Genomic DNA, 13669 nt, shown 5'->3' on the forward strand with positions numbered 1-13669 from the left:
ATCTCTGTGAGTTCAAGGACAGCCTGGTCTAAAAAAGTGAGTCCAGGACAGCCAAGGATGCACAGAGAAACTCTGTCTCAAACAAAACAAAACAAAACAAAACAAAACAAAACAAAACAAAAAACCAAAAACCAACCAACCAACCAAACAAACAAACAAAAGCTGCTGAGTGAACAGACAAGTTTCTGAGTGCCAGCTGAACTGGAAGGAAAGCAGACAAACATGTTCAGTTGTTCAGTCAGGGGAAAGCATGAGTGTTTCTTCTGTATCGTTTTCACAGTGAACAGGACACAGGAAAGCCCAGGAACTCACTGACAGAGGGAGGTGGAGCCTGTGGGACAGCTCCAGAGCCGTGACTTAGCAAACAGGAACTGTTTTTTTGTTGCATAGAGTAGGTTGTGGAGAAAAAGGAAGTGGGTGAGGAAACTATGTCTTAAGATTTGTGACTTGGACACTGGGGCGATGCCTCTGCTCTTGAAAGCTTGAGCTGCACCTGCAGAGGACCCAAATTTGGTTCCCAGCACCGAATCCGTCAGATGACAATTCTAACTATACTTCCAAGAAATCTAACATCACTTCTCTGGTATCTAAGGGCATCTGCACTTACCTGTTTATGCACATACTGACACACGCACACACATACACACATGATTAAATATGAAAATATATTTTTTAAAGATTTGTAAGGTGGATATTTATTTTTTTTATTATTTTGTGTATATAAGTATCTTGCCTGCATATATGCCTGTGTACCACATGCATACAGTGCCTGCAGAGGCCAGGGACTGGAGCTGCTGTATAGGTGCTGGGAATCAAACCTGTGTCTTCTGCAAGAAAAGGCAGTTCCCAGCCCCTACAACATGATCTTTTTTAAATTACATTTTTTAAAATATTAACTACAGTCTATTCAGTTTGTAACCCAGGTGTAGCTCCTCCCTCATTCTCTCCCAATCTCACCCTCCCCACCTTATCTCCTCCTATGCCCTTCTCCAAGTCCACTGATAGGGGAGGTCCTCCTCTCCTTCCATCTGCCCTTAGCTTATCAGGTCTCAACAGAACTGGCATCATTGTCTTCCTCTGTGGCCTGGCAAGGCTGCTCCGCCCTCAGGGGTGGTGGTCAAAGAGCAGGCCACTGAGTTCATACAACATGAATTTTATATTAAGTTGTATGGCCTGTAGAAGACATGAACTGAAAAAAAAAGTAGTTGTAGTTCTGGCCCACGGTAGTTGGACAAATATGAAATGTTCCTAAAGTGAAAATGGAGGGGAGTGGGGCAGGTGTGTGTTTACTCTAGAGGACTGAATATAAGGCGAGTATTTCTGTAAGTTCACATGTATGTGTCACATGACTCTGCATGTGCCCATATATGTGAAAGATTTGAGGAATTCATGGATAAATGTGTACATAAGAGAATGAAAAGTTATGAAATTACAAAATAGAAGACCTAATGAAAAATGTACATGTCTAAATAAAGATAGTTACTAGAATTTCTAAAGGGTAAAATAAATTTAAAAACAAAAACTACTCAGTGTGGCAATTCTGAGAGTATGCATCTGAAAAGTGAATAGTGGGCTTCTGGGGATGTTCCCAAGGGCCTTAGTGATGTGTGGCACTATAAACAGGGCTGTGCCTTCCTCCCTATAGGAAACTGAGAGACCCTTGGGACAGAAGTCTCGTTTATGTGCTAACTTGTGATCAGCATCACAAGAGCAGATAGAGCCGGATTCTCAGTTCTCTGTACTTCAGATACAAGAAGACTGAACAATGTGAAGCACACTCCAAACTCCACCTACTCACAGAAGATGAATGCTAAGATAAGAATAGTCAAGAGAGTATGCAGATGAGAATGATTTTAGCTATGTAGAAGTTGAAAACAAAGGTTTTTTGTTATAGAGCTCTCATCTAGTGTTGGATACCCTGTAGTCAAGCATTTTAGGCATTTTATCTACTCACCCAGTTGTGGATTTCTACCAGGGTCTCCACCTGCTACAAAAAGAAGTTTCTTTTTTAATTTATCTTTTTAATAAATTACAGTTTATTCACATTGTATCCTAGCTGTAGCCCCCTCCCTCATCCCTTCCCAATCCTGCCTTCCCTCCCTCATCTCCTCTCATGCCCCTCCCCAAGTCCACTGATAGGGGAGGTCCTCCTCCCCTTCCCTCTGACCCCAGACTATCAAATCAGGTCTCATCAGAACTGGCTGCATTGTCTTCCTCTGTGGCCTGGTAAAGCTGTTCCCCCCTCAGAGGGAAGTGATCAAAGAGCCAGCCATTGAGTTCACGTCAGAGACAGTCCCTGTTCCAATTACTAGGGTACCCACTTGGAGACTGAGCTGCCATGGGCTACATCTGTGCAGGGTTTCTAGGTTATCTCCATGCATAGTCCTTGGTTGGGGTGTCAGACTCAGAAAAGACCCCTGTGCCCAGATATTTTGGTTCTGTTGCTCTCCTTGTGGAGCTCCTTTCCCCTCCAGGTCTTTCTATCTCCCCCTTCTTTCATAAAATTCCCTGCACTCTGCCCAAAGTTTGCTTATGAGTCTCAGCATCTGCTTTGATATACTGCTAGGTAGAGTCTTTCAGAGGCCCTCTGCGGTAGACTCCTGTCCTGTTACTTGTTTTCTCCTACATCCAATGTCCATCCCATTTGTCCTTTTAAGTGAGGATTGATCATCTTACCCAGGGTCCTCATCCTTGTTTAGCTTCTTTAGGTGTACAGATTTTAGTATGTTTATCCTATCTTACAGGTCTAGTATCCACTTTAAGTGAGTATATATCATGTGTGTCTTTCTTCTTTTGGGATACCTCACTCGGGATGATCTTTTCTAGATCCCACCATTTGCCTGAAAATTTCATGATTTCTTTGTTTTTAATTGCTGAGTAGTATTCTCTTGTGTAAATGCACCACAATTTCTGTATCCAATCTTCAGTTGAGGGACATCTGGGTTGTTTCCAGGTTCTGGCTATTACGAATAAAGCTGCTACAAACATGGTTGAGCAAATGTCCTTGTTGTGTACTTGAGCATCTTTTGGATATATGCCTAGGAGTGGTATAGCTGGATCTTGAGGAAGCACTATTGCTAATTGTCTGAGAAAGCGCCAGATTGATTTCCAAAGTGGTTGTACAGTTTACGTTCCCACAAGCAATGGAGGAGGGTTTCCCCTTTCTCGACATCCTCTCCAGCATGTGTTGTTGATGAGGGTTCAGAGACATAATTCTCTCTAGGTAACAGGTGAAGTATTTAGAATGCAGTTGGGAATTATAGTAGTTTAGAAAACTGGCATCAGTAGATCCTCCTTACCATCTACAGTTAGTTGACTAAGTTTACAATGGCAGGTATGGTTTCCCTCCTAACTAAAATTAGACAGCTACCAATTACACCTAAGATATGAGCACCATCATTCTTGGGTATACCTGCTGTTTTGGTCATTGTTATGGCTCATAGGCTTTACAGCTGCTTAGGAAATGTAAAAAATAAATTTAAAGTAATTTTGAAAGGCCGTATGCATAAGGGAATTGTTTACCTATGTATTCCTTAATGAGAATGATTTATGAATTTCTTCTACACTCATGAGCTACCTGCTGATTTTGGAAATCTTTGGAAGAATTTCCCAAAGTGTATATTCTAGTCTGAAAATGATTTAGAGATGGAATTAGACAAAAAGAAAACTTTGACACTGAGAAAGCTTGTTTTGTGCCTAATTGGATTAAAGAAACCATGGTTAATTTAACACGTATGGAGAAATAGGAATCCTAGTCTTGGAAAGAAGGTGGGTGGAAGAGAGGTCCAGGGGTATAAGGTAAGATGTAGCTCAGAGAAAATGGGAGGGTAAAAAGGGACTCTATACACAGTGGACTTACCTGAGGGTGCTGAGATGGTCTTTGTGCTGGTGGGAAAATTCAGATGATGAATAATATTTAAAATATTATTTTATACCTTAAGCAGTATCAGAAATGATGTTTTAACTATAAATTCCACTAACCTATTAATAAACGTGTTTTCAATTATGTGGCTACGTTGCTCCCTTACCCAGAACTTTTCAGGTTTGTTAAGGCGTCCAGTATCATCATTAGTTAGGCGTGAGTTCCCTACATGTTGCCTCTTTAATTGCCCAGTTGAGAGAATACTGAGGGGCACAGAGGGGACTGTGATAAACCAGGCAAGTTTGGCCTGAGAGTGGCACAGCTGTGGAGCTGGCATTTTTCCCTCCAACAGTATATGTGAAAAACTTTTCCAACGTACTAAGCACTGAAGGGCCACATCATCGTTGTCTTGGTTGACAGTGCGCACATGACTTCATTTCTCTTCCTATTCCCATCCACTTTTCATCCTGTGTCCTATCCTCCCCTGGGCTGGTTTGCTCTGGTTCCATTTCTGCAGATGTAGCCCTTCTCCCTCCTGCTGTCGTGGAGTACATTTAGTCTGCAGGACCCAACAGCCCTTACACAGACTGGCATGCCATTGTCCTTTCAACCACACATCCCTCCTCATCTGATGGAGGTAACATGCAGTTCTAAAACCCAAATTTTCTGTAGTTTCCAGGAATTATTTGTCTAGCTCCTTTTGAAAAACCTCCCCTGTGGATTTGTAGCAAACTCCATTTCATTCCTTTCCTATTCAATAACTTTTGCAGTTCTGATAGTGGAACCCAGGGCTTTATACACACTGGACAAACATTCTACCACTGCCTACATTTCAATTTTATCCTCCCAAATTCTCTTTTTTTCCTTGTGACCTTATATTTTTTAATGAATAAATGAATTTATCCATTGTCTTTCATTTGGATGGATCATTGAATAGAAGAATGCTTTTAAACATTTTGTCAGAGGGAAGTGTTGGATGCATTCAGAAATAGTTAATTTTCCATTTTAGTGACTCCTCTACTAAAGTCACTGGCAAGTTTATAGTGTTTTTGGAGTGTCTGGACCACAGACTCTGCTGTTACCATTCAGCAGGACACCACTGGGTGCCACCCTGTGCAGCAGCATGCACAGCGCTGAACTGTGCTTCTTCCCTGGCTTACACAGAGTTTACAGGAATTGATGGAGTTGGGACTGAATCAGCAAAACCGACTGTTATCCAGGGTCTGTTTTGTGTGTGTGCATGTGTGTCTGTGTCTGTGTGTGCACACATGTTTGTGTGGCTGCTAGAGCCTAGCTCCATTTCTTGAATCATTTTTATTTTCTTTGCAGCAGCTGAATTCCTCTTCTCCTCTGGAATAAACTGGATATAGATCCTTCCTCTATACAATCCTTCTCCTTCCAGCAGCAATGGGTTTCCACCTCGTTGCTTTCACCATGCCGACGATCCTATAAAATATTTATTATGACATTGTCTGCTCTGTCTCTGGTGATTAGATTGCAGCTAAGCCCTGTTAATTGCATCTGGGGCAGAGCTGGGTAACAGGATACCTCACATAGGGAGGCAACAGGACCTGACAGGAGCTGGTGCTAATGCTCCTACCCAGTCTCCAGCAGGTACAGCTAGAACATTCTGCCATCCATCACTTGTATGCCTTATATGAGCTGCTTGTCTCATACTTGCTTCCAGAAAGAAGCTTATGAAGCCACATGTCTCTAAAATGAGCCTCAGAAATTTACATTTCTTCTCAGAAGGAAATAACAATAACAACAGGCCAGAAATGTTTTCTTCAAGCCTGTAGAATCTCTGTGAGACAAGACCTAGTCCTGTTTGAGGACTGGCTCTCATCATTTGGGGCACTCTAATAATTCAGCATAAAATAAAGGCACGGGGGCTGCATTACCCCGATGTATAGTTCTAAGAAGAGGTGGGCCACACCACTGGTCATCAGAAGCCGAGATTGTGTGAGTCCTTGAGTCATGTCTGAGGTTCCAATTCTCTCCAGATAGAGGTAACAGTTATACCAGCCTGCCAATGTGGAGCCCTGGTGATAATAGAATGAAACAACTCAGTATTGATTCTGTTGTCAGAGCAAAATATTCAACTTTCCACAGTGGTTAAGTACTATCTGTGTTCCACATATGTTGTCTTCAAGTTTACCCATCAATATCTCTGTCTCAGTGAATCTAGAAGAAAGTATCTATTGTTCAGAAGAAAAATGAGGCACAGAGAGAATGTTTGCAGTTGCCAAGATCATAGAGTTAGTGGTAGTTACAGTTTGGCACTCTTGGTAGAGACTGAGCAAATGATAACTTCTCTGTTTCCTGTCACTCATCTCTATGAACTTTATTGCAGAAAGGGTAGGCTGTGTCAAAGACATGCTGGGGAGTTAATGGAGGTAATCAACATGGAGGGATGATTTCATGAGCCTCTTCATCCGGGCTGTGATAAGCTGTTGTATGAAAACGTAATATGAAATCCTCACCTCTGGCAAAGAACATGGCAAACACCACACTTTATCACTGATGCCTCAGTTTGAACTGCAGACTTATGACCTTATCACTTATTTTGAAAATCCTGGCTTCCCACCATCTGCTGAACATCTGTTATCTTATCCTTGACGGTGTCAGGAAACCCGAGGCAGACAGCTGAATTCCCAGTTGTCTAATTGTAACATATGCCATTGCAGAGTGATAGGAAACTATGATAGCTTTTGCAATCCTATAAATTAATGTAATGTTGCTCTCTGGAGAGGAGATAACTGTCTTCTAAAAACAATGTTTGTGCTCACGTTATGATCCCTTATAAAAACAAATGAACAGGGTTGACTAGGTGTTAGGAAGCATACAATATCTTGGAATACAATATCTTAGTGACCCAGTCCCTGTAGGCAGTTCTGGCAGACAGTTGCCTCCCACTCCAAAGGAGAGCAGTTACCAGACAGTGTTGAAATGTGAGTATCTAGATCCATTTAGAAGAGAAAGGCTTAATGAAAGCCACAGAGGGGCGGGATGACCCAGGCTAGATGACACCTGCCCACTTAAGCATCACGGAGATCAGGTTTGTGGAAACTTTGCTGGGCGATTTACTGTTACTGTTTGCCATTTAAAAAACTGCATTAAAAGAAAGATTCATGAAGGATCATCCCAAAGAACAGCAACTTCATTCTCCCTGTAGCCAGTCATGATGCTTCTTACTCATCCTCTCAATCTTCTCTTTCTTCCACCCATAGCTGTCTAGATTCACCTACTTCTTCTCTGTGCAGTTCTCCCTTAGCTTTACTTTCAGACTCCAAATTTGTCTCTCTCAGTGAAGTTCTCTACACAGAGTGGTGTGGAGTATTCACACCCAGACTTTCTAAGGGATGGATACAAATCATTTCATCCTACTCTTTCTATCATTCTATGAATAATACAGATATAATACAGGCAGTTGGGTGGAGCAGTATTAAGAATTAATGTTGTTAATTCATAGGATAAGCATTATTTCACCAATATTCATTTAAAATGCATTTGATAAGCATCATATGCCCAATGCTGTGAAGAGCCCCAAGGGTTTTCAGACAGTATTTGTTAAATGACCAAAGGAACGAATAGACTTTATTTCTCTTTGAAAATGTAGAGCAGTTATGTATATGTAGAAAAGTGTGTGAAATTTTGAATATTGCAAAATAATTTAGGAAATTTGTAGTTTAGGTTCTGACAAAGACAGGTGGACCTTTAACCTGTGGTGTTGTGATAATTTGAAACAGTGTGAAAGGATGAATGTTGGTATAATGTTCTTATGGAATGTATACAATTTATCATTGTTCATTCAAATGCTGATTTCTCTACCCCACTATCCAGTTTCAATCCAGACATTGCATTGTGATGTTTATTCTAAGCATCACCTGTCTCAAGTTTGTGTAAACATGTCACTAATTGTTCTCCCTATTTTCAATTAAACTACCAGCCAATGCTGTGCAATGGAGAGAATAGGGTGGGACATCTTGGTCAGGAGGGGAGGAGAAGGAAGTGAGTGGGAGGAGTAGGAAAGCAGAGATCAGCAGGAGAGGTCTTGGAACCATGAGGAGAGATGAACCGGACCTAAGATATGACTAAAGGCAAGTATACTGGGTGAAATCTGAATGGTAAGAAACTATATGGGCTTGGAGGTTTAGGACAGAGTGATCATTGCCCAGCATTGTGCTCTAGGTTAATTAAATAAGTCCTAATATCTGTGTGGTGATTTGGGTATACAGCTGGTTTAGGAATAACTGCTGTTTAACTCCAGATAAATCAACAATAAATATTAATAATCAACAACAGATGAAAGAACTGGCAGTTGGCAGGTGACTCATGTGCCAAATACAGCAGACAGGGACTGGGGGAAGGAGGCATCAGAATGGTCAGAAGATTATTCAAGGTCTATAAGGTTCTGTCACCCTGGAGAAGACAAATCTGCCTGAACCATTGCTGTCACCTCATCCCTGCCTGGCTTCAACCCTGCTGCTTTGAGGAGTTTGAGTCCTAGCCTCAGGTGGGACCACAGCAGACAATGAAGAACCACTCTCAGAGGTTCAAGTGACGCAGTGAAGTGAAAAGATGCTCCTTCTGGAAAGACTCTCGTGTCTGTGGCAGAGTGTGGATTAGTGAGAGCAACAACGAGAGTACCCTGAAGGAAAGGTACCGAGTGCCTGACCTGTATTCCTGCTGCTCTTGATGCTGGTAGTGATCAGCAGGAACAGGGCTAGAGCAAAACACATTGGGCAGAGCAATTGGGCTAGAGCAAAACACATTCCATTCTGGGTAAGACTTTTTCAGTCTTACCCAGAATGGAAAAAGAACATGAAGCATTTCATGGGGATTTTGATCTGGGGTATACATGGCCATTCTTGCAGACTTCTTCCAGGGATGTCACAAGTCTAATATGAGCATGAAGCCTTTAATGTTAAAATTTGCTCCTTAAAAACGGTTTCCTACTTAATATTCTTCATCTTTTCCTGAGATTATTTGCCATGTTTATGTGACACAGCATGCTCACCTGGAAGCAAAAGTACATTACCAGTAAACCCGATACTTTTCTGGATGTTTTATCTGTTTTTGTCACTTAGCAAAACACGTTATCTGTAAGCTACATAAATATAGACTTTCCCTTTTAAATGAAAAGTTGAGTTGTTTTGTTTCTATTTCTGAGCACTGACTAATGCTTCCGAGAAGAGGGAGGAGAGCATTTTTGGTTGCTGCAGTTCTTGGTATCTATACATACTACGACCCCTGCCTCTCTCTGCGGGCTAGGTAGAGAGAAGCCTTCTTTCTGCGCTCTTGCTGCATATACAACAAGAGTGATCTGGGCGTCTTGGAAGGGCAGAGGCATGAGATGTCCTGTCACTACACTTGAACACTTGTTTCGGAATGATTAGAACCATAGCCAGACAATCTTCTGAAATTAAACTTTTGTTCGTTAGGGTGTATCTATAACTTATTTTAAGTGAGTTGTTAATCAGCTCTCTTTGATATTTCTGATATCAGTGATGCCTATGATGGTCTCACCCCCAGTGGCTGATGACTAGAAGGCATGGAAAGCGAAGTCCAGACTGCGGAAAGAGTGAATGAGGTTAGGAAAGGGAGCAGAAGCTCCTGCTGCTGCTCACTACTTACTTTATGACCTTACAGAAGTTTTTGCCTTCCAAAAGCCTCAGCTTTCCTATCTATAAAATAGAATTCTGGTAATGGTGCCATTTCTTGGACAAAGTGAGAACATAACGTAAGAATGCAATGGGTGATGCTGTGAGGTTATGGATATGTGATCCCAATGCCAAGAACTGCCCTTCTGTTACATGAGCAAACAGCAAAGAAAAAACATAGAGTGGGGCTTATTCCACCTCAGAGCTTGAGAGGTTTCAGTCAGGAGGTTTCAGTCAGTAGTCTTTGGATCTGTTGAACTTGAGCCCCTGTGAGGAGGATTGTGTGGCAAAGACTGCTCACTTTGTGGTGGACAGAAGGCAGAGAGCGAATATGAAAGTACTCCCTAGTGGCCCACCTCCTCTAAAAGGCTCATCTCCTGTATTTTATCACCTCTCAATATGGCATCATATATTGAATCCATCAAAGGACTAGGCTAGAGTTCCCAGGAGGAGAAAGTTCATAATAATTGGGCTTATAGCAAGTGAATTTGCTTTTAGGTTAAATATAATTTTGTGGAGATGTGGTGGTGCAAGACTGTCTTTGGAAAATGTGCACATACTTAAAGGGGCATGGGATTTAGATCTGGATTCAGATATCCATCACTGTGACCTTAACATCTCAGTCCCGTACCTGAAACTCTAACACTCACCATAGACTTCTTAGGACATTACAGTGAGGTCTAAATGTAAGAATGCCTCCAGTTAGACTGTCCTGAGCCTCTTCTTGCAAAGTGTTTGAGATATGTGATAGTCAAGGTTTCCATAGAAAACTAGTAAGTGTTGTGAGATGCCCTCCTAATTCCTAGGTATGGTGAAAGGGAGGCATGAGAGAAGACAATGCACTCAGTTCTCCTCTCCCCACTTCAGTGTGGAGTCAGTATTCTTTGAAGTGTGAAATACTAGGGATGACAGTGTGTCCAGGGCTCTACGTGCTTAGAGGTCTGATAAATTCCTCAAGGAAGCTTTCAGAGCTGACGCTCTTTGCTTATGCATACCTTTTGTTATTGTTACTTGTGATATAGCTTAGGTTAGGGGCAGAAGAGAAAAACCACACAAACACACATACACAAACACACACTCACACACCACCACCACCAACAACAACAGCAACACAAAATAAAAGCTTGTTTCAAATAAAAAGAGAAGCATTTCACAGTTCTGAGAATTAAAAAAAAAAAGGGAAATTTTTTGAGAAAACAAATTACACTATTAACCTCTGTTAACAATGCCCTGATTCTTGTGGTGGTTCGAGTGTATCTCTGTCTGACTAGAAATACAAATATTTTATAAGCAGTTAATCTTAGCTGTTTCTAAAAGGGAAGGATCTTTTTCTAATTTTGTGGTAAGAATGTATAAATGTAGGCACGCATAATAGCATCTGTTCACTATTTCCTTTAATGGTTTACGAGGAGGATCGCCAGTAAGTCATTCCTTAGAGTCACTTCTTTTATGACTGTCTTCAGAACGTAATAAAAAACAAAGATCAAGGTCTGCCAGGAATGGCGGGTCAGGTTTCAAACTGAGGAAATAAATACCTGTGGCTCCCTGCCCCCAAACCTCACAATAGGCTACCGACAATAGAATCTAAAAAAACACAATTGGCTGTTTCAGCTGTGGTGTCACTAATACCACTTTGCTCTGCTGAAGCCGGACTTGTGGCCCCAGGTTCCTCACAGAGTCATGACCAGTCATCTACGCTCAGGTTTTGCCTGTGGCCACAGTACTGTGCTGAGCTCCCTATCGGCAGAGGCTGCAGAAGAAGAGGTGAACAGTTTATGTCCTGTGCTCTCCGTGCTCAGTGGACTGTCCTTCATATTTCCATTTTGCAAACTTCTGCAGATTGGTTAGAGAGCCTTCAGAGTGTGTTTTTGTGATGAGAATGCTCAAGGCTGAAAAGGACTTCCCAATTTCTCCCAGAGTTAAAAGCTCTCTTGGGACTGGGGATGCAGTTCAGTCTGTAGAGCTGCCTAGCATCCAGGATGACCTGTGTCCAGTCCCCAGCACCATATCTCCAGGTGGCACCTTCCTGGAGTGTCGCACTGGAGAGGGACAGGCTGGAGCTCTGCATGGCTCCCTGGCCTGGAGGTAAGCTTCCGTTGTCTTTGTTGGATTGTGTGTGTCTGTGTACATGTGCGTGTGAGTGTATGTGCATATGTGTGTGTGTGTGAATGTATTCTGAAGTAATTGGGAAGACTAGTGTCAATTAAAACTGAATATACCTATCCTTGAAAGGCTCAATGACTAGAACATATTTCATATTTTTTCCTGAGTGCATTTTCACTTGTATTTTACTGCAAGTACGTGGATAGCTGTTAATGTCATTTATTAACATTAACTCAATATCAGAGACTTGCATGGTCTCTTGAGTTCTGGTTAAGAGGGAAATGGCTCAGTGGGAAGGATGGAACATTGATGTGAGAGTAAGGCAGTGATGAGTGTTAGTGGTCCATTGTATAACACAGAAAAGCTTTCATATGCATCCAGCCAGAGAAGTAGACAATAGATGCTCTGTGCCACACGGAAGTTAGATGTCAGATGTTTTTCCTGAGATATGTCTGCACACAAGGTTTTGTTTACAAGCCTTGTCCAAGCAGACACGGTGCCACATGGATATACAAGGGCCACGGGAATAAGGCAAGCAATGCTAATTTCTCTAGACTGGGGGTTGCTGTGAGGTCTGATGCGAACTCCCAAAACCTGACCACTTTACTGGTGTTTCCTTCCAGATGCTGCACAACAAGCATGTGATGGTCCGTGTGGGAGGAGGCTGGGAGACCTTCGCGGGCTATCTGCTCAAGCATGACCCCTGCCGGGTGCTGCAGATCTCCCGCGTGGATGGCAAGACGTCCCCTGTCCAGAGCAAATCCCCAACCTTGAAGGACATGAACCCAGATAATTACCTGGTGGTCTCTGCCAGCTACAAGGCTAAGAAGGAGATTAAATGAAACTGGTCTCTAAAAGGCTCATTTAATGGGCTACATCCATTCTACAGTGTAGCCAGTGTAGTGCACATGCTCTGAAAACCACACATGTCGTCAGACTGGAAAATACTAAAATGGTAGCACTATTTATTTTTAATGCATCTGTAGAACTTCACCTAAGGGGAAAAATTCTAAACTCAGAATGAAATCAAATTGTAAGCAAATCGTATTTCTCAATATGTGAACATAGTATTTAGAAGAAACCTTAGTAGGAACTCAGTTCTAGGTATAGCCATAGAAGGTGAACATGCCTCCGAGACTGTATTTTCATCAATGGGGTAGGTCAACAGAAAGTGCCTGCTGTATGTCTAAGAGCTAAAGCACCCCAGACACTTTTATAATGGTGGGATTTTATAACTATTTTTTACAAAATGACAATGTGATAATGTGCTACTAAAATTGTCTGACAGCACTTACAGTACAGAGTCCTCATAGCCATAACACTTAACTGGAAAGGCCACTTCAGAGATGTTCACATTCACGTGGAAGATTGCCTTAAAGTTCGTCTCTGATCCCTGACCAAACCAGCCTCTGGGGTACTTTTGGTTGTTGCCTGTGCAGCCCCTTAGGAAGAGCAGGTACCTTTCACACACACCACAGCTGTCTTAGCATGATCACTTACTGAATTGTGCACGCATAAGCCAGCGTGCATTCACATTGTGATGTGTGGACTGCACAGTCAAAATGTTCATTAACTTTGTGATTTTGTTTATTTCAAGCATTTTCTTATTAAAAATATATATCTTTAGTTAGTCCTATTCTGCTATGCTGTCTCATGAAGTAAATTCACTGTAGTAAATTCACTGATATTACAGGCTTGTATACCAGGACAGGGCTGTTTTGTACCAATGAACAGCAAGATATTGTCCACATTGATTTAAGAATTAAAAACAAAGAATTAAAAAAAAAACCCACACATGATCTGTCTGTGTATCAGTGCTTCATCCTAAAATAAAGTTAATCTTCAAACTACTAATTTCCCAGCAAATATGAGGAGTGTCAAGTTGTGGCTGCGTAGAATATCTTCATGTCGGGAAGGAGAATGTGTGGTGTTTGTTCTCACTATCAAAGAGTGTGGACTTGACCACAGGAAGGACCTTAAGTGTCACCATGAAATTTTTAAATGGCAGAGCTAACTTATTATTTTACTATTTTCCAGTAAA

The 13669-nt window shown here is 41.8% G+C and overlaps 1 protein-coding gene across 2 annotated transcripts in view; it reads left to right on the plus strand.

Annotated features, from left to right (window-relative positions):
* Gas2 (growth arrest specific 2) overlaps positions 1-13427 on the plus strand; it is a 145426-nt gene extending 131999 nt beyond the window's left edge. For both annotated transcript variants that reach the window (XM_055608339.1, XM_055608340.1), the window contains one exon: positions 12252-13427. In XM_055608339.1, the coding sequence (XP_055464314.1) occupies positions 12252-12470 (219 nt within the window). In that variant the 3' untranslated portion in view covers positions 12471-13427. The remainder of the gene's footprint in view (positions 1-12251) is intronic.
* Positions 13428-13669: the final 242 nt, after the last annotated feature.

Source organism: Psammomys obesus, unplaced genomic scaffold, assembly GCF_907164565.1.
Source record: "Psammomys obesus unplaced genomic scaffold, mPsaObe1.curated_primary_1811, whole genome shotgun sequence".
NCBI classification, from domain to species: Eukaryota; Metazoa; Chordata; class Mammalia; order Rodentia; family Muridae; genus Psammomys; species Psammomys obesus.